The sequence below is a fragment of the Giraffa tippelskirchi genome, chromosome 1 (genome assembly GCF_054371585.1).
Source record: "Giraffa tippelskirchi isolate mGirTip1 chromosome 1, T2T-mGirTip1v1.2.pri, whole genome shotgun sequence".
In the NCBI taxonomy this organism is placed as follows: domain Eukaryota; kingdom Metazoa; phylum Chordata; class Mammalia; order Artiodactyla; family Giraffidae; genus Giraffa; species Giraffa tippelskirchi.
Window position 1 is genome coordinate 40,918,073 of NC_137275.1, and position 27,106 is coordinate 40,945,178.

The window sequence follows — 27,106 nt, forward strand, 5'->3', positions numbered from 1 at the left end:
AATGTTTTTATTCTCTTATTTTTCTTCATGATTTCCTTGGCTTGATACTGAAAACCTCTGCAATCATGTCTTGTCTCCAGTTCTCAAAATTTCTTTTCCTTCTCTTGAAACCCCTCATGCTGCATGCTCAGTCGTGTCCAACTCTTTGTGACCCCCTGGACTCCTCTGTCCATGACATTTCCCAGGCAAGAATTCTGGAGTGGGTTGTCATTTCCTTCTCCAGGGGATCTTCCTATCCCAGGGATCAAACCTGTGACTACTGAGTCTTCTGCATGGGCAGGCAGATTCTTTACCACTGCACCACCTGGAAAGCCTCAGATCCCTCGTCTCTAACAGAACAAAGCAAGATAGACCATTTCACTCATCCTGGGTTATGTAGAGAAGCACCGCAGGAGCCTAGGAAAGCTCTGGGTTTGGACTTGGAAAACACAGATTCGTGTTCCAGACATACCACTTCCAGGCTCTGGACTTAGCACAAAACAGTTAACCTTACTGAACCTCAGTGTCTTTATCTGTAAAATGACTAGCTTAGCTCACAAGACTGTGGGGAAAATCAAAATGAAGTAATGGATATAAAAACTCTGTGGGTTGTAAACCCTAATACCAATATAAAGCTACATTCCACCTCTTTGAGTAGGCTGATCCTTTCCTTGGAATTTCCTCACCAACTCCACCCACTAGCTTTAACTTTGAAAGCCCTTTTCCTCTTCCATGAATTCAGTTCTGACCTACTTGATCAGAATGCTTGTTAAAAAAAAAAAAGTTTATTTATTTGGCTGTGTCGGGTCGTAGGTGCATCATGCGAGATCTTTCGTTGCAGCACAGAGATTCTCTAGTTGTAGCATGCAGGCTCAGTAGTTGCAGCTCATGGGCTTAGTTGCTCCGAGGCACATAGGATCTTGGTTCCCCAACTAGCGTTCGAACCTGCATCCCCTTCTTTGCAAGGTGAATTCTTAACCCCTGGACTACCAGGGAAGTCCCCAAATGCTTTTTATATTTATATCATAGGACTAGTCATACTCCCATATTATAATTGCTTCTGTACTTGTATACTTGTCTATACTTCGTGTTTTATAAATCCGCATCAGATAGGAGCACAACCCCATCATCTTTTTTTTTTTTGACAACCCCATCATCTTTCCATCCCTCGTGTCACCCAGCGCAGCACTAGTTCATGGATCCACTCCATGCTTTCACCTGCTTAGTGCCATGCAATGCCGAAATTTGATTTAGTTAGTATCACTGTGAATCCTTCTCAACTTTTATACCTTTTTCCACAGAGATTTTCCTTCAATGAGTAAATTCATCTAGGCAATAGTAGAAATTAGTGTTCTCATTACAGAAAATGAATATTAATGATGAATAGATGACATTTCTCTTCCTTATTAGGGATTAAACTTCTGGGCAGTCCAGTTTTATAGCTGATGACTGATATGTTACAGAAAGATCCATTCTTTAATCATCTGAGCATGTTATGACATTGAGAAAGCTGTCCAGTGCTGACACTGTGGAGTATTTGTGGATTTGTTATTCCTCATTATTGTTGTGGAGGTTAAAATGCTGCTTACTTATTTTTCGAAAAATTATTCAGAACTGTCTGTGAGTGGGATTAGAGATCATGACCCTCAGTTTCCACAGAGGCCAAGCTCCCATGGGTGTGTGAGTGGAGGCAGGTTACATGACGTCATACTTGTCAACTTATCAAGCTGTCATACTTATCAACATCGTATTCATCCCAGCGGTCTTGTCATATGTTATCTATTTGAGTCTACTTTGACTGTTCTTCTCTTCAAGTGTCAGTTTAACTGATTTCCAAGCTCAGAGACCAGCATCATTTCCCATGGACTGGACAAGTCTGGACTGCTTTCCTGCTCTTCCCCTTGTTCACAAGCAGAGCAGGCATCAGCTCCCTTATGAACCAGCCTCATCTTTCAAGCCCCCACCTTCCTAAAGGGGCCACATGTTTGCTAAAGATGTCCTGAGAATATACCCAAAGGCAAGGACTAAGGAGGCAAAAAGCACAGCTTCTACATCAGTTTCAGGAACCTCAAGAACATTTTCCTCCCCCAAGTTTGTCAAGAATGAGTTTCCTACTTTTATGCATGGCTGCTCTCAAGAGGTGCCAAGTCTGAAATCCCAGCTGCTGTTCTGTGGGGAAATTATTTTTATTGACTTAAAAGAATAAAATTTCCAAGGCTGGAGCTGATGGCTGCTCTAGAAGGAACACCTGTGGAGGGAAAGGATGTTTCAACTGCAGGCCCCTTGGGTTTCCTCACATGCAGTTGCTCCCAGTCCTCATAAAGAAGCAATGTCTTCTCCTTTCAAACCCAATTTACTACTGAATCCATGAAAGCTCCTTTTTTCCCCCCTGCATTATAAAAGGAATTTATAACTCAAGGAAAACAAAACTCAAAAAAAAGAGAGAGAGAGAAAGTACGACTAATTATAGAAAAATAATCACTGTCTGAAAATAAATCAAAATGCCAAAGTAAAGCTGTCTGGTCCTATAAATACCAGTAAGAGGGCTTACAGGTGGTGCTAGTGGTAAAGAACCCAACTGCCAGTGCAGAAGACATAGAATCACAAGTTCAATCCCTGGGTCAGGAAGATCCCTTGATCTTGATCTTGCATGGCAACCCACTCCAGTATTCTTGCCTGGAGAATCCCATGGGCAGAGGAGCCTGGCAGGCTACAGTCCATGGGGTCACACGGAGTCGGATACCACTGAAGCATAACAGCAGCAAAGAGCCTTCTCATGCCCCCAGGGACCCTCCTTCTAGGGTAACTATTTACCCATGCAGTGACACAGCTTTCCTTTACTTGTTTTCCATTTTTCATAGCTCACACCCAGCAGGGTGGTCTCCAGGTCAGCCTCCACCAGATAAGAGCAAGCAAGACTTGCCTCACCAATGAAAATACAAAACCTTTATTCAAATCCCCCAGTTCCTATGGGAGAGGTCCTCGTCCCCCATGATCAGAGGGACATGCCCATTTCGCTGGTTTCCAGAGCTGTGTTTCCGGACACTTCTGAGACTCCTTGAGCAATCCAGCCCTTCCCAGCTCAGATAGTCTACGGCACCCACATCTAGCGCTTTCTGTAATATGAATTTCCCCTCAGCACTCAGAAAGAAGGTCTTGTTATACTTGTTATACACAGCATGTCCACAAAGCGAGTGCACTGTAGCAAATGTCGTCCAAGTACTCGAGACACACCTGAGAAGAACTAGCCCACAATGTGAGAGAAGTGTTCTGCTCCAGTCTGAGCCTGGAGGGCAGTGCTAGAAAAATGCAGAACGTGGGAGGAATAATGGTGAAGCCTACAAAGAAGCTGGGAGGAAATCTGAGAACACTCAGCAAAGCAGAGATAAACAAAGAGTGAGACTTGGGGTAAATAACTTCGAGCTTTCAAGTCTGTGGAGCTCACAGAGGAGTACAGACAATAACCAGAGAGCAGCAGAGAAGGAGGGAAAAAACCCTGAGAAAGAGAAGGGAGGAGCTGTTAGGCACGGCTGATGAGTGTCTGGGGTTGTCGGCCAAGGAGGCAACTGTAACCACAAGCGCTCTAGAGACTGGGGCCTGACGGGCACAGACATCACCAAGTAAAACCAGCCAGGCTCAGTTGGCACTGCACACCCCACACTGTGTCCTGTGGCTGGGGGTGGGTGCGGGGCGGGGGTTGGGGGGTGCCTCCCCTGTGTTTTTTCCAGCTCTGGGCTCTGGCAAAGGCGAGCTGAACATGTCTTAGCAGAGAGGTGACCTGACTCTAAATGGGCAAAGGGTCCAGATTCAGTGAGCTCTTTAGTGAGACTCACAAATGCACGCAGAGCCCCATCTCTGGTCTTGCCATTAAGGGCAGGAGAGGGGCGGGGGCAGGGCTGGGGCTATGAGCCAAAGGCTTTATTTTTAGGGAAATGGAAAAACAGCACAGAAGGAGAACTGCTAAGACTCTGAGAGCAGGCAACTCCAACCTCCTGACAAAGGAGGGGAAGTCAGACATGGCCCACCATCCCCCCAGAGAGCTAATGCGGTAATAGTAACACTAAGGAGCGTTGTTATGGGGTCTCTACATGCTTCACCCCTCACCCCAGTTCCGGGGACTGTCCTCTCTTCTCCTTGAATCTTGGCATCTTCCACTGTCCTAGGCCTCTCCCTAAGAAGACTTGGGAGCACTGTGTCTCCAAATCTCTGCTTCTCTCCTCCTCTCTTACTCTCCACCTTTGTGTCTTCAGCATCTGAGTATCTCCTGTGCTACAGCCATGTTTTAGTTGAGTGGTTTTACCTGGGGAGTGGAAAAAAAATAATTCCAGTGCCAGGCCCCACGCCCAGACTGAGAAACTCTGGGAGTACAGCCCAGGCCTGGGCTTGTCCAGTTAAACATTCCCGGAGGAGCCCAGTGAGCAGCCAGACTTGGCAGCCATGGTGGGATAGGATCCTTCTTACAGGCCAGTTCCTAGGTGGCCGGGGCTTGCCCCTTTGGCTATGTGTCTGGCACCTGTTATTCCTGCAGACGCCCCTCTGTGAGATCTCTTCCAACCTGCGTGACCTCCCAGAGGCTGAACACATCTCCTCTTTTTGATAACTCCTAATCTAAAGGGAGACCCTGTACTGCACTGTCAGTTCCCACAGGCTTCTTCCAGAGCCATCAACCTGGACTGAGGGATTTCCCACCACATAAGTCTCTTCCTTGAACAAAGTGGAGTTGAGGGCTTACCTAGTTATCCGGGAGCTGATGACTTTAGTCTTCTATGGAAGCCAGGCTATCCAGTGGACAAGAAACAGCAGGAGTGGCCCCGTGGTGGTGTCTTCCCAGGGCCTTCTGGGAGCTCAGGCCTTAGCCTTCTTCAGCTTTCTAAATTGTTCTAGGCAGTAGGCTTAGCCAGTCCAACCCTCTTTGAAGTCGAAGGCCACCTGACAGTCCCTCATATCCTTTCCTCCAGGGGCAGAGTTTCAGGAACATCTCTTTCTTTGGATCTGCCCAGACTGCAGCGCTTGTCAGTCAGCTTAGGGCCTGTGGACAGAGACTAAGTTTTGGGAGCAGGTAGCCTCCAGTTTCTGGAAGACTTCCTCTTGCAGCTCGCAGCTCGGTTCAGGAAACACTTCTGATGCTTGACAAGGCCAGGCACTGGGAGGCAGGGAGGCAAAGATGAAGTATCCTGGGGGAGCTCGCTCTCTGGGTTTCTAGAAAGCCCAGATTCAGGTGGCAATAAGTGCCCTCTCTTGGAAGGCACCCACCCAGTTCTGTGCTGACAGAATAGGAAAAACTGACCCAAAATTGTAATATGTTGGATTTAAGGTGAGTCATAGTCCAAATAGGACAGGCCCATGAAATGCAGGGGAAAAAAGTATTTCCAAGGCTCCATTAGCATGAACAAGGTACACTTACATAACTTGGGAGTTTCCGTTCATAAAGGTACTCTGTATGAAGTCAGTTCTTCCTTGTGCTCAAACCAAATAAAAGTGTAGCCCGCTCATTTAACTTGTGCAGACGTCAGTCAGTCCAGTGTCATACAGGCAGTCTAGCTATTTCAGCTTCTGTGGGAGCTCTGCCGAATACGTGAGCTCACCCATGGGCAATGTCGCTGGCACAGCCCCAGGTCAGCTCAGCCACCACATGGTTGCCCGAGTGATCTCTTCACCTTACACATCTGAACTTGGCTTTGAATCCTTCATGGATTTATTTTACCTAATGCAGGACTCGTCCAAGGATAATCTCAGATTGCATGTACCAGAATCATCCGTGCATGGGAATCTTAGCCTGGAGTCAGACCGTTGGTCATTATTCTGTTTGTTTTGTGTTGAGCTCTTCCATGTTAGGGGAAAAGAATAAGAAGATATCATCAAATAAGAGATTGGTTTGCAAGCAACAGATTATAAGAAGCAACTTTCTGTTTATGTTCCATGGTCAGTTCAAACCTGTGATAATTTTGAGACCTTGCAAGATTCAGTCATGGAGAGACATCTGAATACTATGATGTCTACTACAGAAAACATAGACTAGGAAGATTTTCAGCATCAAAGATTGTAGCCACAATGGGGTGTCTCATTAACCCAGAGGTAACTAGCTGTCAGACAGGAAATGCAATTCTCAGGATCTGTGTTTGCCATCACTAGGGTTGTATCATACCGGACAGTCTGCACTCAGATGAACTGCTCCTGCAGGTAAGTGGCAGGTTGCTAAGCAGTGTCCTAGCTGTCTACTCCCCTGCTTTACCTGGGATGGTGTGCGGTGAGAATGGGCCAGGTGTCAGCAGTGAGCAGATGGAATGCCCTCCAGAGAAGCTGTCCAGGGAAGAGCCAGGAAAGCAGTTTTCCTTCTATACCAGGGAACCCACCCAGCCTTCCAGGGCTAAAGTGTCAAGTAGACCATGTTTACCTTGGTACCACTGGTCCCTGTCTGTTTCCTTTCTCTCTGAGGGATTCGTACGTCCTCATTGCCCAGGGTGACGACTCAGATTCAGCTTCTATTCATGGTTTCACAGCCCCTTCTTACAACTTTTAACTCATTCCCTCTTCCACATATCCAGTCAGTTCCTGGCTAGTGTTGGTTCTTCCTGAATAATCTCTCAAGTCTGCCCCTTTCCTCTCTGTTCCCATTAGTTCAGTTCAGTCACTCAGTCGTGTCCAACTCTTTGTGACCCTGTGGACTGCAGCACGCCAGGCCTCCCTGTCCATCACCAACTCCCAGAGTTTACTCAAACCCATGTCCATTGAGTCGGTGATGCCATCCAACCATTTCATCCTCTGTCAACCCCTTCTCCTCCTGCCTTCAATCTTTCCCAGCATCAGGGTCTTTTCAAATCAGTCAGCTCTTCAAATCAGATGGCCAAACTGTTGGAGTTTCAGCTTCAACATCAGTCCTGCCAATGACCACTCAGGACTGATTTCCTTTAGGATGGACTGATTGGATCTCCTTGCAGTCCAAGGGACTCGCAAGAGTCTCCAACACCACGGTGCAAAAGCATCAATTCTTTGGCACTCAGCTTTCTTTATAGTCCAACTCTCACATCCATACTTGACTACTGGAAAAACCATAGCCTTGACTAGATGGACCTTTGTTGGCAAAGTAATGTCTCTGCTTTTTAATATGCTGTCTAGGTTGGTCATAACTTTCCTTCCAAGGAGTAAGCGTCTTTTAATTTCATGGCTGCAGTCACCATCTGCAGTGATTTTGGAGCCCCAAAAAATAAAGTCTGCCACTGTTTCCACTGTTTCTCCATCTATTTTCCATGGGGAAGTGATGGGACCAGATGCCATGATCTTAGTTTTCTGAATGTTGAGCTTTAAGCCAACTTTTTCACTCTCCTCTTTCACTTTCATCAAGAGTCTCTTTAGTTCTTCACTTTCTGCCATAAGGGTGGTATCATCTGCATATCTGAGGTTATTGATATTTCTCCCAACAATCTTGATTCCAGTTTGCACTTAATCCAGCTCAGCGTTTCTCCTGATGTACTCTGCATATAAGTTAAATAAGCAGGATGACAATATACAGCCTTGACAGACTCCTTTTCGTATTGGGAACCAGTCTGTTGTTCCATGTCCAATTCTAACTGTTGCTTCCTGACCTGCATACAGATTTCTCAAGAGGCAGGTCAGGTGTTCTGGTATTCCCATCTCTTGAAGAATTTTCCACAGTTTATTGTGATCCACACTGTCAAAGGCTTTGGCATAGTCAATAAAGCAGAAATAGATGTTTTGCTGGAACTCTCTTGCTTTTTCGATGATCCAGCAGATGTTGGCAATTTGATCTCTGGTTCCTCTGCCTTTTCTAAAACAAGCTTGAACATCTGGAAGTTCACGGTTCACGTACCATCGAAGCGTGGCTTGGAGAATTTTGAGTATTCCTTTGCTAGCATGTGAGATGAGTGCAATTGTGTGGTAGTTTGAGCATTCTTTGGCATTACCTTTCTTAGTGATTGGAATGAAAACTGACCTTTTCCAGTCCTGTGGCCACTGGTGAGTTTTCCAAATTTGCTGGCATATTGAGTGCAGCACGTTCACAGCATCATCTTTTAGGATTTGAAATAGCTCAACTGGAATTCCATCACCTCCACTAGCTTTGTTCATAGTGATGCTTCCTAAGGCCCACTTGACTTCACATTCCAGGATGTCTGGCTCTAGGTGAGTGATCACACCATCGTGATTATCTGGGTCATGAAGATCTTTTTTGTACAGTTCTTCTGTGTATTCTTGCCACCTCTTCTTAATATCTTCTGCTTCTGTTAGGTCCCTAGCATTTCTGTCCTCTATTGAGCCCATCTTTGCATGAAATGTTCCCTTGGTATCTCTAATTTTCTTGAAGAGATCTCTAGTCTTTCCCATTCTATTGTTTTCCTCTATTTCTTTGCACTGATCACTAGGGAAGGCTTTTTTATCTCTCTTTGCTGTTCTTTGGAACTCTGCATTCAGATGCTTATATCTTTCCTTTTCTCCTTTGCTTTTGGCTTCTCTTCTTTTCACAGCTGTTTGTAAAGACTCCTCATACAGTCATTTTGCTTTTTTGCATTTCTTTTTCTTGGGGATGATCTTACTCCCAGTCTGCTGTACAGTGTCACAAACCTCCATCCATAGTTCATCAGGCACTCTGTCTATCAGATATAGTTCCTTAAATCTATTTCTCACTTCCACTGTATAATCATTAGGGATTTGGTTTAGGTCATACCTAAATGGTTTTCCCGGAGAAGGCAATGGCACCCCACTCCAGTACTCTTGCCTGGAAAATCCCATGGATGGAGGAGCCCGGTAGGCTGCCGTCCATGGGGTCGCTAAGAGTCGGACACGACTGAGCGACTTCACTTTCACTTTTCCCTTTCATGCACTGGAGAAGGAAATGGCAACCCACTCCAGTATTCTTGCCTGGAGCATCCCAGGGACGGCGGAGCCTGGTGGGCTGCCGTCTATGGGGTCGCACAGAGTCGGACACGACTGAAGCGACTTAGCAGCAGCAGCAAATGGTTTTCCCTGCTTTCCTCAATTTAAATCTGAATTTGGCAATAAGGAGTTCATGACCTGAGCCATAGTCAGCTCCCAGTCTTGTTTTTGCTGACTGTATAGAGCTTCTCCAACTTTGGCTGCAAAGAATATAATCAATCTGATTTTGGTGTTGACCATCTGGCAATGTCCATGTTTAGAGTCTTCTCTTGTGTTGTTGGAAGAGGGTGTTTGCTATGACCAGTGCGTTCTCTTGGCAGAACTCTATTAGCCTGTTCACATTACTACCACCTTGATTTAAGCTCCTAATCCCTAACCAGTCCCAGTCCTGCTGTCAAGGCCTCTAAAGTCAGCTTCCAAAATGCCACTTGAATCTCATCTCTCTGACATTCAAAGACACACTGGACCCCCAAACCCCGCCCCCTCTGCCTTCCACTGTGCCCAGCACCCAATTCTCAGCTCTTGTACCTCACTCTTCCCCAGCCAGACTGGGATGCTCACTATTCCATCAGCCAGTTTGTGTTTTCCTGCCTGCGCACCTCTGCTCAGGCAGGTCTCTGAAACTGAAAACCTTTCCTTGAGAGGAGGCTGACTTCTGTGCCTGCTCAAATGCCAGCTTCTTTCCCAGCCACTCACCCCCTGCCCAAGTCATGTGTCCCCTCCATTCTCTGAAGAAGTGATTTATATCAGCTTCAGTCATAAGAATTTGTTTTGAAATTAAAGCAGTAACTAATACTGGGGCTTCCCTGGTGGCTCAGCTGGTAAAGAATCCGCCTGCAATGCAGGAGACCTGGGTTCAATCCCTGGGTTAGGAAGATCCCCTGGAGGAGGGCATGGTAACCCACTTTAGTATTCTTGCCTGGAGAATCCCCAGGGACAGAGGAGCCTGACAGGCTACCATCCATGAGGTCACAAAGAGTCGGATGCTACTGAGCAACTAAACACAGCACAGCAATACTTACTGACCTAGCACATGCCAGGTCCTGTGCTAATTGCTGTATCTTGTTTGATCTTTCAGATAATCTAATGACTTAGGTATTATCCCATTTTACAGATGAATAAACTGAGAAATGTCAAATAACTTCTTCAGTGTCACGTTACTCAGAAGTGGTAGAACAGAATTCCTGATTCCGAAGTCCATGCTGCAAGCTCATCACAGTCTATTGCCTCCCTAACATTTTGATCTGTCTGTATGTGTTAAACATCCCCCATCTCACCTCAATACATTGTTGTCTGAAGAAGAGGAATCATTTCTTATATACTCTTACCCCAGCAGTGTTTGAGAGAGCCCATCATGATAAGGGCTTCCCCAGTGGCTCAGCAGTAAAGAATCCACCTGCAGTGCAGGAGACAGAGGAGACATGGGTTCCATCCCTGGGTCGGGTAGACCCCTGGAGAAGGAAATGGCTACTTACTCCAGTATCCTTGCTGGGAAATCCCATGGACAGAGGAACCTGGCGGGCTGCAGTCCATGGGGCTGCAAAGAGTTGGACACGACTGAGCAATTGAACACGAGCATGAGCGTCTTCACTCACACTAAGATGTGAACAACCAACTGGAGCATCTATAACCAGACGGCTTTGCCTTAAACCCAAACCCTGAAATTACATCTGGGCTGTGCTGCTTACCATATAGTACTTTATTCTCCTGCCCTTGCTGCCCTTGCACCCATGAGACTGTGTGCCTGATTCCCCTACCTAGGGTCAGCTGCTGCCTCACCCCACCTTCAAAAGTTCCCGAAATGACTTGCCTTGGCAGATGGCTCTGCCCTTTAATTAGCCATTCAGTTCCTGCTTCCCCTTATTTAATATCAGGAAGTGTCCCTGTGTTTCATCCCTTTCCCCCTCTTGGACATAGTGCCTTCCTACTATTCTTTTCCCATTTTGTACTTTTGTTTGGTGCTTTTCCCTTCAGTGTGTTATCAGAATCCAATCTGGGGATTTTTGCCAAGTTGTCTGAACATTTTATCTCCATATGTGGTATCTCACTTCATTTTTAAACCCTCCTTTTTTGGTATGCAGGCACATACTCTTTCTGAGCTATTTTAGGACCCAGCATCATTAAGAGACAAGATTAGTGTGGTCTGCAAATCTACTATAACTTGGAGAAGTCTTTATACTTGACTCTCTTAGCCACATTAATCAATACTCAGTGAGAGTTATAATGTCAATGATATAACCCTGCATATTGTAGAAGTCCTGTTTTTGATGTAAGGATGACTGATGATCTTTCCCCACAGCAGATCTACCCTTCTCATTGGGACTTGCTTGGCTAACATAGATTTAAATTATTTTGCATCCCTCATCATATGCAAATTCATTGATGAATGGACCACAGCCAAGAAGAAAGAGGAAGTCAAGTGGAAGATTAAAGAAAATCACAATGAATAATCTTCTGCCTGATAAATAGGGAGTGACTACAGCACCACTTTGGTTAGGTAGCTTGGCAATGTGTACACTGGTGTATTTTCAAGATAGTGGCTATCTTCTTAGTTCCATATAACTAGTCATGTTATGTTCTGAGTTTTCTGCTGCCCTTTTTCCACTATATACAATCTTATCTGTCCCTCCTACCGATGAACAGGAAGTATATCTGATTCCAGAGTTTCTGGCTCAGTTATGATTCTGTCCGGAGATTGGCATTTCTCAGCCCTGCTGGGGAAAGCATTAGAGAACAATGATGCACTAAGCTGCATGGCACTAATTCCGAGTCCAACAAGATTTCAGAGAATTAAAAGGGATCTGGAGCTAAGAGAAAAATTTCAAAAGGGAGATGAAATTTCAGCCTTAGAGCTCCAAATAAAGAATAAGATATAGATAATAGATGAGAGGAAGGAGGACATCCCAAATAGGCAAGTGCATCAGCATAAGCAAAGTTTCCAGAAGTAGTAATAAGCATGTAATGAGATAGTGGGCATGAATGCTAGGAGCAGAGAATGAGTTTTGGTGAGAATAGGAAAGAAGGGTGAATTTGTAGGATAAACATGGGAGAGATGATGGAAGAAATGAAGAAGGCAGTGAAGAGGAAAATGTGGTTGAATAGTATATCAACAAAATGGACAAAAATTGACTATTAGAAAGAATTTGACTTTTGACCATTTCCCAGGTTCAATGGAGTACATATGTTTAGCTCCAAAACATGACCTCTCCTAACATCTTCTGCGCAGCTTTTTCAGATTAATAAATTAGTTATCTTGGTAACCACGGATACCTTTATAATTAAAGCTCTATTTTTCTTGATCACTGGGAGAATGAACTTTGTTATGAGTCATGTACATTGCATTTAGGTAGATGAGGTGGTGCACTAGACTGATTTGTGAGGTATGAGAGCTCCCAGAACCAGGCTGTGGGACCTCAAAACTTCATGGATGTTAAAGAGGCCATATGAATGTGCTCTAGGGCACGTTCGTGATGGGTACATTCACTTCCAACCCAAAAGAAAATTCTCATACCTGCCCCAGTTTCTTCTGTACAAATGGGTTAAGTGGCATGTCTAAGGTCTCCTAGCTATAAGCAGTAGACAAGCATCCAGAGCCAAGTGTTCTTTCCCCAAAAGAGCTCTGGGGGGTTTGTTTGTTATTTTAATGATAACGTGGTGAGGGCATCTCAGGTCATGTCTAGGGAGTGTTTTGTGTTCTGTAAGAGACTAGGAAATTGTTCACATATTTCTTTTATAGTATTCCCATGCTTTTTATAGGACAACAAATTTTAACTCTCTCCTCTCTACTACAGCTTTGCATAAGATTGGCTTAAATGAATTACTTGTCAAGTTCAAAGTTAATCTGATTTGAGGATCTTTGCCTCATGACATTTGTGTGTTTTGTGGGAACTGCCCTTCTTTAACTCTTCAGAATCAAATTGAAATATTCCAAATTTAAATCTGTCAACAATTCTTCCTTTTCTGTATCTTTAGTGATTTCTCAGAACATTGCTATTTATAGCAGCAAGTAATCTGTAGTCTGTAGGTCATTTGTCTAGAACTTAATTAAAAGTCTCTAAGTGGATATTTCCCTGGCAGTCCAGTGGTTAAGACTCCAACCTTCCAATGCACAGGGTGTGGGTTCAATCCCTAGTCGGGGAACGAAGATCACACATGTCACATGGCACAGCCAAAAAAAAAAAAGGTGTCTGAGGGAGAGAACGTAGACTTAGGTGGACATTCCCTAGGAGGATCTGACTCTTTCCAGGTACTTTTAAGGTGACACTGACTCATTAAATTGTATTTTACTTTTCTTCCAAACTTAGAACTTTCTTCTTCCTTACCACATTAAGATCTGGCTCTTTCTGTATTTCATTTTCTCTTTCTTCTCCTTCTCCTCTGCCTCCTCCCTTCCTCCCTTCTTTTTCTTCCTCTTTCCCTTCAAGGAATGATTAAAAGGAAGAGACCACCTAAGCTTACCAGGCAAGAATTATAAAAAATAAGGGAGCAATATAATAAATTAAGAGAGCTGAGAAAGATCAAATGAAATGGAGTAAGAACTAATTGAGTTGAGAAAGGTAAGAAAGAAGCATGCAGTACCCTGGTTGGAGGCACTCATCCGAAACAGAAAAGTAGGGAGAGTTGGAAGTGAGGAAAGTCTTGGGATGGATTTTTCCCCACTCCAACCACCAGGCATCACTGCTACAGCTTGGTTGCTGCCTGGAGTTGTCCATGGTGGGGAAGGGGAGGAGAGAGGCAGTGGGCAGTTATTCTGTACAGGATGTCTGCTAGACATATGTTTGAGTGGCTTGAAGTCTTTACTGGAACAAAGACAAGGATAAATAAATAATTGAACCTGAACCTATCCGGGTGTTTGTCCCTATATATTTAAATAGTCTGTGACTCATTTTAAATGGAATCCAAACACAGAGCATGATTTAGATGGCAATTTTATTACCTTTGGCTTGGCCTTGAGGACTGATTTTGAACTTTCTGCCTGAAAATAAGCTCAGCATGAATTAGAAGTTCCTTTATCCTTAAAAACAAATAATTCTGGATCTGCTTTGGCCTTCTTGGGAAAAAAAAGACAACATGGAAAGAAGTTATTTGGTAAAACAGAAGTTATTTGGTAAAGAGTCATTTTGTCAGCTGCTCTCATGAGGTAGGACAGAGCCTTCAGGAAATGAATTGCGTGGTACACATGCAATTCGAGGTAATTCAGGCAGTGAAACTGCTTATCAGTGAAGTATGTGGGATGGTGGTTCTTTAGAGTGGCGGAGGGGTGCAGTGTTGGATCTGCCACCACATCAGCCCCAAATGTTTTCACCATCCTTCACTCCATACAAATCATGTCCACTTGGTGTCTCTGTGGGTCAACATTTGTTCAGGGACGTTTGAAATAACAAGGGTTTTCATAAATGTTGTGCAGGGAACTGGTCCTAATGGTTCCTCCTTTGCCTCTCCACCCCATCAACTCAACAGGAGTCAGTGAGTAACACAGATTTTCATGGTATAGAATTCTTGTAGAATTCTAGGCATAGCCTGATAGCAGAATTGACAAATTCTGGTCTGAATATTGACTCAGCCCATTCACCTGAGGTTGGATATATATTCAAAGAGTTGGGAGAGAGAGGGGGTGGGAACTCACAGCATGATTTGTCCTCATCTGAACACTCTGGGGATGGCTCTTATTCAAAGTATTTCTGGGTAGGGCTTCCCTTGTGGCTCAACTGGTAAAGAATCCTCCAGCAATGCAGGAGACCTAGGTTCGATCCCTGGGTTGGGAAGATACCCTGGAGAAGGAAAGGCTACCCTCTCCAGTATTCTGGCCTAGAGAATTCCATGGACTATATAGTCCATGGGGTCACAAAGAGTTGGACATGACTGAGCGACTTTCACTTTAAGATGTTTTTAAAGAATTTTTGCTCCTCCTGAAATGTTCTGCCTCTTGGAATAAGGAGAGAATTGAAGGGAGATGGATATAATGGATCTAGCGTCCATTCAGTGCTTTAGTTTTAATACAGTTATTTCTAAATCATACCATGGTTGTTGGAACAAGGATAAATGCAATGGAACTGAGTAGAGAGTCCAGAAATAGACTCACATATATATAAGCAATGGATTTACCTCAAAGACACCACTTACAGTAGGAAAAGGATTGTCTTTTCAACTAATGATGCCAAAGCAGTTGGTTGTCTTTTGGGGAGGGGTGATGAACTTTGACCTCTACTTCCTAGCATACACAACAATTAATTCAAGATGGACCAAAACCTAAATGTGAAAGGTAAATCTATGGAGCGTGTAGAAGAAAACAGGAGATGTTTATGGGCTTGCTCTGGGCCAAAAAAAAAAAATCAGAACACAAAAAGCATCAATCATAAAAGAAAAATTTGATACATTGGACTATATTAAAACTAAGGACATCTTAGTTCTAAAATTAGGCTGTCAGAGAATCCATAGCATGTCTTCAACACATGTGACAGAAAATCAGGCTAGAGTCTTCCATGTTGGCTCCAGAAACTGCCTTGGCTAAAATGACCCTGCTCCTTGCTCCATCTATAGAGAAATGGCTGCAAGTTAAAATATGTGGCTTGTTGCAAGGCTAAGGCACTTAAATCTCACAGGAATCTTGCATTCCTCATGTAGTTTTGCTACGTGAGAGGCAGCTTTGTTCCCGGGCCCCTCCAATCTCTGAACACTGGTGCATTCTTCTCAGAACACTCCCTTGAGATCCCCTGAGCGCTGAGGTTGTCCCGCCAAGTCTGCGTGGGAAGGAGGACAGAGCCTCACGGGGCCCTCATGCTTGAGCCAGATCCGCTGTGTGGTGTCCAAGTTCTTTGGGTCCCAGGGCCTAGAGGGAGCCCAAGATGCAGTGAGGCCCAGCCCTGCCCTTTGCGGGGGCCTTGTGTTGGTGAGGACAGACGAGGAAGCGTCAGAAACAAGGCCAGCAGTCCACACAAACGCAGCCCCACTGTGCTCACCATGCCCACGTTTGTCACAGAAAAGCCTAAGACCCTGGCCAAGAGACATGCTTCCTTTCAGATCTAGGCTTTAGAGGGAAGGAAGCAAGAAATATATTTAGAGCTTTCAAAACTATGTTTTGCCTATTCTTACAAAGGGAAAAAATAAAACTACCCTGAGGGATTTTTAAAAAATCAGCTTTCAGTACTTGAGATGAGTGGGAAAACTCTTCCATGCTGTTGTCATTTCCTTTCTGTTTCAAGAAATTAATTGTGGGCTGGAAATAGCCTGTTGCAAGAGGGGAGACTTCATGCCCTTTGAATGCTGATTATGCCAGAAAACTTTCCAGGCCCCAAGGGAAGGTTGTCCCTTTCCCAGGACTCTGATGCAAGATGTCCCTGCAGTTAGATACTTTATTCAGCTCCAAGACCCAACGCAGTGGCGAGCTGAAATTCAGAGGGAATAATTAACTCATTCTTTGAAGAAATGGCCTCGAGCTTTGACTTTGGGCCAGGTTTGGTTCTGGAAGTACTGTACCGTCACCCGGGGATTCCAGGCTCCTTCCCTCTAACATGGACTCTTTCAGGTGCCTGGGGCTGTGCCCTGTGAATGAACAGTGGAGCGCATTTGCAAAAATCTTCTGAGACTTTTTTTTTCTTCCATTACCCAAAGAGTAAAGATTGGTTGTTGCCCCCCTCTCCAAACAGAAATACTAGTATATATAAAAGAAACACATTAAATATTTCAGGAGTTCACTATATTAATTGGAAAGTTGCAGATAAACAAAACAGCTGGTAAATTAAAACTCATTTAAGCATGAATCACAGGAGAAGAAAATTTTATAAGCAATAAATTTTTCTTCCTAATTGTTTTCTGACTGTCAAGATGTATGCATCACCGAAGTATAGCTTAAAATCCTGCTGGTGGCTGGGGAAAGCTAGTCTGATCTTTGAAAGTAACTTCAGATAACCAACAGAGGGGACAGTCTCCCAAACATAATCAAGTAATGCTTACAGATTTCTAGCGGGCTGACGGATATTAAAGACTGTTTAAAAAGACGGTTTGACTTTGTGCCCCCTCCTATAGGTCCTTCCATCGTGACGCCCCCCAAGGACATCTGGAATGTCACTGGTGCCCAGGTGTATTTGAGCTGCGAGGTCATCGGAATCCCCACCCCTGTCCTCATCTGGAACAAGGTCAGTGGCGGAGACTTCAGGAAGACACCCTAGACTGACCAATGAGTAGTTACACTGCACAGCAGAGTAATGGCCTAAAATCCTCAGCCAGTCAAGGCTTTCCCACAGTCTTCCAGACACCGGTCCTGTGTCTTATCAAACGACTTCACTGACCTCCAAAATAGTCCCTGTTGTGCTCTTGTTAGCAGTCCCCAAGCACTGAGCCTTAGGGGCTGAAGGAACTGTGGTGCTGGGCACACATCCCACCCTCTGAGTGCATGTGTATGTGTCTCAGTATAACACAGTGGTTAAGATTGTGAGTTCCTTAGGCGGGCTGGCTGAGTTCTCTCTTAAGTCAGGGTTTCTCGGCATCAGCACTATTGGCATTTTGAGCCAGATAGTTCTTTGTTGTGGGGGCTGCCCTGTGCACTGTAAGTAGTTTTGCAGCGTCCCTGGCTTCTGCCCACTAGATGCCAGGAGCATGTGTGCATTTTCGCATGTGCACACACACACACACACACACACACACTCCACTGTGACAGTTAAAAATGCCTCCTGCTGCTGCTGCTAAGTTGCTTCAGTCATGTCTGACTCTGTGTGACCCCATACATGGCAGCCCACCAGGCTCCCTATCCCTGGGATTTTCCAGGCAAGAACACTGGAGTGGGTTGCCATTTCCTTCTCCAATGCATGAAAGTGAAAAGTAAAAGGGAAGTCGCTCAGTCATGTCCAACTCCTAGTGACCCCATGGACTGCAGCCTACCAGGCTCCTCCATCCATGGGATTTTCCAGGCAAGAGTGCTGGAGTGGGTTGCCATTGCCTTCTCCAGACGTTATCAAATGTTCCCTGAGGAGAAGGTCACCCTAGACCTCAATTTTTCCACTGTGTGATGAACGTGGCTTGGAATTTTTGTAGATTACATAGGAAGTGGCCCAGCTAAATCACTGGCACTCAGGCAAAGTTAGCTACTCTTCCTGAAAATGTTTCCCTTTGAAGAGCGTTATCTTGTAGATGAGTGTTATCTTCACATATGAAGGACAACAAATTCCTTGCAGGCCTGTAGAAGGGAAGAGGAAAGATTGGCCAAATCAGGTGATACTGTGACACTTTGCAGTCATAATGTACATTACTTTGCTTTAGTGCCCTTATACTTTTTGACTTGTTTAAACCTCACAGCAGTCTGTGGAGTATATCACCAAGCGCACGCTGACAAAAGGGAGACCTTGTTTCAGTTGAGAGGCATAGCCAGAAGCCCCTTTTCAGCTGGTTTGCTTCTCCAGCCAGCTCTGAGATGGATGACGTCTGTCCTGATTATTTGATTTGCTTGGTGTCTGAGCAGAGGAGCAACTTCTGGAACTCCAGGAGTGACTGTGGCTCCCATAGTCAGAACTCTTTCTGTTGCAAGTTGTAGAAACGCACTTCACACTAGTTTAGGGAACAACAACAACAAAAACGGGGGTGGGGGAGAGGGATGATTCTAGCCTCAAGGGCATCTGAGTCCAGGTGCCCAGTGGGGTCAGAACTCCAACTCTTGGCTCTTTGTTCTCAGTGTAGGGGATCTGATTTTCTCCTTGTGCTTCAGAAAGACTCCTCCATGCTGTAGGCGATATTGTTGCGGGCAACTCCAAAGACCTCGGAGGAAAGAGGGTGTCCCCTTGCTACTTTGTAAAATGCCCACTGAAGGACTCTGACCCAGGTTGGGTCACCTGCTAACCTCTGGCTCCCCCGTGTGGCCAGAGGGGTGTGGTGCCCTCATGGAGCCTTGTCGGAGCAGAACAAGGGTGACTCCAGAACCTGCCTGGGGTAGGGGTAGGCAGAGATGACAGAAGCTGTACTAGAACTGCCCTTTACAGCTGAAATTTCTTTACACGGAGGGATGAAACTTTACCTCAGTAAACTACTTTTTTAAAGGGAAGGCAGGAGCAGTGAAGAGCATAAACTCAGCTGATGGATGTATTCCTTTTGGCCTTCAGTGAAAGCTGCTGATGCTCCTCATTGCTTATTTGGAGGTTTCTGGTTTGTTCCAGGGGGTGAAGAGGTAAGGAACAACTTTTTCAAAGAATTCTCATAAAGAGCTCTGTGCAGCTCTCTAAGGATCACACAGTGAGAAGCCAGGGCGACCCAGGTGTCATGAAAGATCTTGACAAGACCCAACATCATGACAGATCTTGGTGGAGAGTAATTCAGTCCTTTCTCTACCCATCCTTGCAGCTAACATACCCACATACCCACACAGGGAGTAAATTAGCCTCAGGGATCTTTTCCTTTAAACTTTGAGGTCCTCTGGGATTGATCCCTTGTATCCCTTGAGGGCTTGTCAACTGGAGGAGTTCTGGGGGAGAGTCGGAATGGATGCAGTGGGAGCGAGGAGAAAGAAACAGAAAAAAAAAATTTTCTATAGACCTTCCAAAACAAACAAAAACCCTACTTCCAGGTTCTGCTGATTTTCTTCTGTCTTCATAATGTAATTTGCCACATGCATGACCTAAAGCAATGTTGTTCAAACTATAGACCATGACCCATCAGTGAGTCTTGAATTTAATGTAGAGATCACAACCAGTATTTTCTTTAAGACTAAAAAACAGAACAGAAAATACCTTAGGTAAAGGCACATTTAGTAAAGGTATTTCTTATTTATTTACATTTGGTTACAGTCTTTGTTGCTGCACGCAGGCTTTCTCTAGCTGCAGTGAGTCGGGGGTTACTCTTCGTTGAGATGCACAGGCTTCTTGGGGTAGCTTCTGTTGTCGGGGAGCACAGGTTCTAGGCACACAGGCTTCAGTAGTTGCAGCATGCAGGCTCAGTACTTGTGGCACACGGATTGTAGTTGCTCTGAGGCATATAGGATCTTCCTGGACCGGGGATCCAACCCATGTCCCCTACATTGGCAGGTGGATTCTTATCCACTGTACCACCAGGGAAGTCCTTTAGTAAAGGTATTTCATAAAACTTTTCTTCTGTATATTCCAGATAGCAATGCAAGATGTATTTCTTACTATGGGCCATGTCAGAGCACTTTGAAAGTCACTGACCTAAAGAATTAAACAGGCTGTTTGCTTTCTCCTCCACTCCCCTTGTAACCAAACTGTTAAGAAATACAGATTTATATTTAAGACCACCTGTCAAATCCAATTTAAGCATGGAACTGCTTTTTCGACATAAATGAATCTTAGAATCCTCCCTTGTTAAACTGAGGTTCCAAGAAGGTAGCGTGTCTTTCTTGCTCAAAGATTCTTAGCAGCAGCAGAACTGACAGGATGACTCCTCTCTCTGAGACCCTTCCGGCTACAATGACAGTTCTATGGCAGGCCCAGCCTGGTGAGTGGCCTGTGCTATTCTGACCAGTACTTATTGTGTGACCTTAACAAGTCCCATACGTATATATGTATTTAAAAAAAAAAAAAAAAACTCTTGGGATTGGCATATATACTACTATGTATAAAATGGGCTTCCCTGGTGGCTCAGACAGTGAAGAATCCGCCTGTAGTGCAGACCTGGATTCAATCCCTAGGTTGGGAAGATCCCCTGGAGGAGGGCATGGCAACCCACTCCAGTCTTCTTGCCTGGAGAATCCCCATGGACAGAGGAGCCTGGCGGGCTATAGTCCGTGGGGTTGCAAAGAGTTGGACACGGCTGAGCGACCAAGCACAACACAGCACAGTATGTATGAAATACATAACTAATGAGACCCCACTGTATAGCACGGGGAATTCTACTCAGTGCTCTGCGGTGACCTAAATGGGAAGGAGATATTAAAAGAGGGAACATATGTATACATATAGCTAATTCACTTTGCTGTACAATGAAAAATAACACGACATTGTAAAGCAACTATTGTTGTTCAGTCGCTAAGTTGTGTTTGACTCTTTGTGACCCCATGGACTACAGCACACCAGGCTTCCCTGTCCTCCACTATCTCCTGGAGTTTGCTCAGATGGTACAGCGTCTGACTACAATGCGGGAGACCCAGGTTCGATCCCTGGGTTGGGAAGATCCTCTGGAGAAGGAAATGGTACCCCACTCCAGTACTCTTGCCTGGAAAATCCCATGGACGGAGGAGCCCGGTAGGCTACAGTCCACGAGGTCACAAAGAGTCGGATATGGCTGAGAGACTTCACTTCAACTTCAAATACCCCAATAAAAACTTTTTTATTTAAAAAAAAAAAAAAGAAGAAGCCCCAACCTACAAAGATTATAAGAGCCATATTTTGAAATGGGGAAATGAACTGAAAAAGCTGTATTTACCTTAACCCTGGAAAGTCAGAGGGATGCTTACAGGGAAGGTGAGAGACCATATTCCTTCCAAACATTTAGCTATTTCCAAGATTAAGAGGCTTTCTATTCCATTCTTTTCCTGCCTGAACATTTTTTCAGATTAGGGCTTATGACCTCTAAGAATATTCTTTTGTCAGTTAAAAAAAAAAGTGATTGTTAAAGGAGAAACTATCCAAAGATATTCATAATTTCCTCCCACCTCCTTCCACTCCTTGAAATAACCAATATGAACTTTGTATCTTTCTATACCCCTATTCATGCCCATATGTATACAAACACATATTCCCAGAGTATGAGTTAAAATGGAAATCAAGTTTGCAATTACTCTGAAATTGTTTTTTTCAAGAAATATTTCATGGGCATCCCTCCAGGCCTGCTTCTCAAGGACTACATAATATTCCAACTGTGGGTGTTCCACAATTATTAAACACAATTTCTGTGTTTCCAACTTTTCATCACCTTAAATATTTGAGTATACATATCCTACATGCAACTTTTTTCCCTATAGGATAGATTCCCCCAAAGATACATGACTAGGTCAAAAGATTTATTTTATTCTTAATAGACATTGTCAGAATATTTTCTTTTAAAAAAAATTTTTACCTGATTTTAATAATTATGAAAATGTTAAACATGTTGGAGGCACTGTACCTTTTGAGAGAACTCCTTAGTACCCTCAATACAATAAACATTATTTCTTATCTGCAATGTCTTGTGCATTCTGCTAGTCTCATTGGTTCCTGTCTTCAAGGAATTCTGTATGGTTTCTTTTCTCTGTAATTGAAGTATAGTTGATTTACAATGTTGTGTTAGTTTCTGCTATACAGCAAAGTGATGCAGTTATAGATATATACATTCTTTTTTTTTTTACATTCTTTTCCATTATGGTTTATCATAGGTTACTAAATATTATTATATGTGCTATACAGTAGGACCTTGTTGTTTATCCATTCTGTATGCATTAATAGCTTACATCTGCTAATCCCAATTTCCCACTCCATACCTCCACAAACCCCCTCCCCTCTTTACAACCACAAGTCTGTTCTCTATGTCTGTGAGTCTATTTCTGTTTTGTATTAATAGATAGGTTCATTTGTGCCATATTGGATTCTGCATATAAATGATACCATATGGTATTTGTCTTTCTCTTTCTGATTTACTTCACTTGGTATGATAATCTCTAGATCCATTCATGTTACTGCCGATGGCATTATTTTGTTCTTTTTATGGCTGAGTAGTATTCCACTGTATATAAGTCCACATCTTCTTTATCCATTCATCTGTCAATGGATATTTGTTGTTTCCATGTCTTGGATATTGTGAATAATGCTATGAACATAGGGGTGCCTGTGTCTTATTGGATTATAGTTTTGTTTGGCTATATACCCAGGAGTGGGATTGCTGAATCATAAGTTAAAATTCTAGTTTTCTGAGGAAACTGCATACTGTTTTCCACAATGGCTGCACCAACTAACATTCTCACCAACAATGTAGGAGGGTTCTTTTTTCTCCACATTCTCTCCAGCATTTGTTATTTGTAGAGTTTTTTATGATGGCCACTCTGACTGGTGTGAGGTGATACCTACCATTGTAGTTTTGATTTGCATTTCTCTAATAATTAGTAATTTGAGTATATTTTCATGTGCCTATTACCATTTGTATTTCTTTAGAGAAATGTCTATTTAGGTCTTACCACTTTTCAGTTGAATTGGGTTTTTGTTGTTACGTTGTGTGATCTGTTTGTATGTATTTTAGTGTATGGTGAGAGGGTATATTCTAAATTCATTGATTTACGTGTGGCTATCCAACTTTCCCAATACCCCTTGTTGAGGAGACTGTTTTTCACATTGTGTATTTTTGCCTCCTTTGTCAAATATTAACTAACCGCAAGTGTGTGGGCTTATTTCTGTGCTCTCTATCTATTCCATTGATCCATGTCTGTTTTTGCATCAATATCATGCTGTTTTGATTACTGTAGCTTTGTAGTGTTGTCTGAAGCCTTGGAGGGTTATGCCTCCTGCTTTTTCTTCAAAACTGCTTTGACAATTCTGGGTCTTTTATGGTTCCATATAAATTTGAGGATTACTTGTTCTAGTTCTGTGAAAAATAGGTAATTTTTCTGTGTCATGGGTAATTTGATAGGGATTGCATTCAATCTGTAGATTGCTTTGGGTAGTATGGCCATTTTAACAATATTAATTCCTCCAGTCCAAGAACATGAGTGAGTGAGTGAGTGAGTGAAAATTGTTCAGTCGTGTCCAACTCTTTTCCACTTCATGGACTATATAGCCCATCAGGCTCCTCTGTCCATGGAGTTCTCCAGGCAAGAATCCTGGAGTGGGTAACCATTCCCTTCTCCAGGGGATCTTTCCATGTCCTTGAATCATCTTCAGTTTTCTTTATTAATGTTTTACAGTTCTCAAAATATGTCTTTCACATCCTTGCCCAGGTTAATTTCTAAGTGTTTCATTTTGGGGGATGCAATTTTGAAAGGTTATTTATTTATTTTTTGTTGCATTCCCTCTCAGTATTTCATTGTTAATGTCAAGAAATGTAACTGATTTCTGTATGTTATTCTTTTATCCTGCTGAATTATCAGTGCTAGTAGTTTTATGGAATTGTTAGGGTTTTCTATATACAGAATCATGCTATCTGAATATAATGACAATTTTACCTCTTCCCTTCCACTTGGATTATCTTTTCTTTTTCTTGTCTGATTGTTGTGCTGTCAAATTACTTTCTAAATTCATTGTAGCAGTTCACCCTTCCCCCCAGCAGTGTATGGGTATCATTTCCCTGCATACTCACCAGCACTGAATATTACCCCTTTTTAGTTTTTGTTAATGATGAGTAGAAGTATCATTTCATTATTGCTTTTATTTCCTTGACTACATTGAAAATATTTTCATATTTAGATTTTCTTTTTATATGAATTACCTGTTTGTAGCCTTTACTCATTTTTCCACGGGGTCGATTCTTATTATCATTTTGTGGTTTTTTGCACATTCGGGATAATGACCCTTTGTCATGTATTACAGATTTTTTTCCTGGACAAACATTTTGTCTTTTGTTTACAGTAGCTGTGGAGCTGAAAATAGTAATAGTTATAGATTCTATTTCATCATAAAGTTATGAAACTTCACCAGAAAGTCACAGCAAATATGTCCTAAGCTGCATAAAAGATCCCTGAAATTCAGTGAATGCTTGAAGTTTATCAACCTGTAGGAATCAGACTAATGCATCATTCTGCAGTCACTGGCACTTTTTTTTTAGTTATTGCTTGTTGCAGCTAACATACAACTGGAGAGGGCTGAGATGACTTCCTGGGTCTCCCCCTCCTCTGGTTCTCCCCCTAGTTGAGTCTGTGGTGAGCAGTGACTTCTAGGCATTTTTTTCTGCTGTACAAACCTCCAGTCCATGGCACATATGTAGAACTTTAGTCAGCCCAGCCTGCATCTTTTTCTCAAACTGAAAATGCATTTATCAACAAGTTCCCCTTACACAAGTAATGCAGTAAAGGAGTCTGCTGTATAAAAATTTTCTATGTAAAAATTCTTTGTACTTCTTTCTGTATGTTTTCTACATGGTATAAAACTTTTACAATATGTTAATTAAAATGAGTTTTGTTGAATATAGGTATTCATTTTCCAATCAAGTACTTAAAAGTTTCTTGGTACAGAGTGAGTCATTAATTGGCAGAGAATGCTGTTTACTGAGAGCTACATGAGCTGAGGAGAAACAGCTCAGTTGCCAAGATTCACTATTTGATGCAGTAGTGTTTTTCTGCTTTGGTCACATACAAAACCCTTAAAGAATTCTGATTATCAAGACCAGAGACATATTACTTTAACCACTGAATCATATTAATACTTAAAACCATTATTTCAAACCACTTTTAAGTAACTGCTTCAAAATCTGCACTAGTATAAACCATTTCTGCTTGCTACCTGAGGAAGGGAAGGGAAAAAGAGGCGTACTGAATTTATCTGCCTTGATAAAATTCATTGGGGAAAAATACTAAGATACCTAGTTTTCTCTAATAGTGCCAAAATGGGGACTCTCAGGGGGAAAAAAACAAACAGGTGAAAACCAGCCACTCCAGATCAGTAACGCCTAGGGTTTTGTTTTGTTTTTTTAATAGAGTAGGAGTTAGCCTAGATTCCACATGGTTTGCAGAGTGCCAATCCCACTGTCATGAAGCAGAAAAAATAAAAGGGTGGTTTTGATGCTGAGACAACAGCATAGTAACTGTGTGGTGGCAGTGGGCTCACAAATAAGAGAAGCAACTCTGATGTAAAGTGTCAAAAAAAATTAGATACTATGGTCTAACTAAAGATTTGCTTAATTATAAGAGGAAAGGAAAACTACCTATTTGAGAATGTAAATCCATCTTTCTAATTACAAAGGTTAATAGCAATAAACATCAACCTAACTCTTAAAGATGGCCTTGGATGGAAATAAACATTGCCTTGTGTATTCTTTGATATATATTTTTAAACCTATCATTATCACAAGCCTTAAAATATTTATACTGTGTCTCAACAATTCTGCTTCTAGAAATTTATGCTAAATGTATATATATGGAGAGGTTATGGGCAAGTTTTGTTTTGTGAATCTTTATATAATATTTTCCAAAGTTTATATAATGAACACATATTAATAGTTTGCCTTTTTAAATGAGGGGAGGAAAATAGAAGTATTCACTAGTGGCCTCAAGCCAAGGAAACTGAGTTTTTTCTTCATCTTTCTGAATCTCATCATAACATGCACAGGGATATGCACCAAATTTTGTTGTAAGAGAACAATGACAGCTTGTACTTGACAGGCATTTTTGCTCTCAGGCCTTTTAGTAAATCATTTGATGAACAAACCCTTAGCCCTCCAAACAAAGTAATGGTATTGGCTTTGGACTCGTTATTTTCTATTGATGAGGCTGTTAGAGGAAGAGCTCCAGGAGTTGGGCCGTTACACAAGGTCCCAAAGTATCAAACCTAAGACGGTGACAAGTTTGTCAAAATGGCATATGGCAGACAAGGCCCAACACTGACAAGCAGAATTTACAAGGGTATGAGTGAATGATGGTAGCCAGTGGCAGGAAAGTATGAGTTTATATTCCCCAAGCATGCAAAAAAAAAAAAAAAACACATTAATTTTAAATATACAAGCTTAGAGGAAGGAATAAAAGAGAATGTATATTCCACGTAAGTATTTAGGAGAGAGTAATATGGAAACTGCTAGGTTTAATCCAGTTAGAAATTCTGATGTATACCCTGTGCAATTCTAGAAATACTGGCCACTTCCAAGTTGATGATTCAGTGCAGAGAACTCAGATTGTTCCCCCGCCTCCCCGTTTTTTTTGCAGGTAAAAAGGGGTCACTATGGAGTTCAAAGAACCGAACTCTTGCCTGGCGACCGAGACAACCTGGCCATTCAGACCCGGGGTGGTCCAGAAAAGCATGAAGTTACTGGCTGGGTGCTGGTGAGTACCAAGAGCTGACAAATATTTCACTCTTAGAATTAAGATACAGCAAACCTGGTGAAGGTGCCTAATGTACTGCCAGGCTCAGAGTATTTGCCTGCTCTTCCACATCTCTTTAGAACAGTCTTACCACAGAGCAGCTGTTTCTCTTTCAGAGAAAACTTGAAAAAAAAAAAAAACACCTGGAGTTTTATTAGGATGTTTTGGAAACAACCAAATAAACGAGAACCAATTTTTGCCCCCTAGGAGTTCAAAGCAAAAGGGAACTGAATGACCCAAGCATTATTTTGATCAGTTATTACTTTATTTTACTTGACCTTTGATAGCCATGGACATGCAAGGTTAGTGTCCCTAGTTCTTAGATCACAT

At 42.9% G+C, this 27,106-nt stretch overlaps 1 protein-coding gene across 2 annotated transcripts in view; it reads left to right on the forward strand.

Moving 5' to 3' along the window:
* Window positions 1-27,106, forward strand: part of IGFBP7 (insulin like growth factor binding protein 7) — a 71,886-nt gene that overhangs the window by 42,638 nt on the left and 2,142 nt on the right. Inside the window, exons 2-3 of one of the 2 annotated variants that reach the window (XR_014081688.1) lie at window positions 16,894-17,007; window positions 26,621-26,737. Coding sequence is in view for 1 of the 2 variants with exons in the window: in XM_081588271.1 (XP_081444397.1) it covers window positions 16,894-17,003; window positions 26,621-26,737 (227 nt within the window). In the remaining variant the exon portion in view is untranslated. The remainder of the gene's footprint in view (window positions 1-16,893; window positions 17,008-26,620; window positions 26,738-27,106) is intronic. The other variant, XM_081588271.1, reaches the window with a different exon arrangement.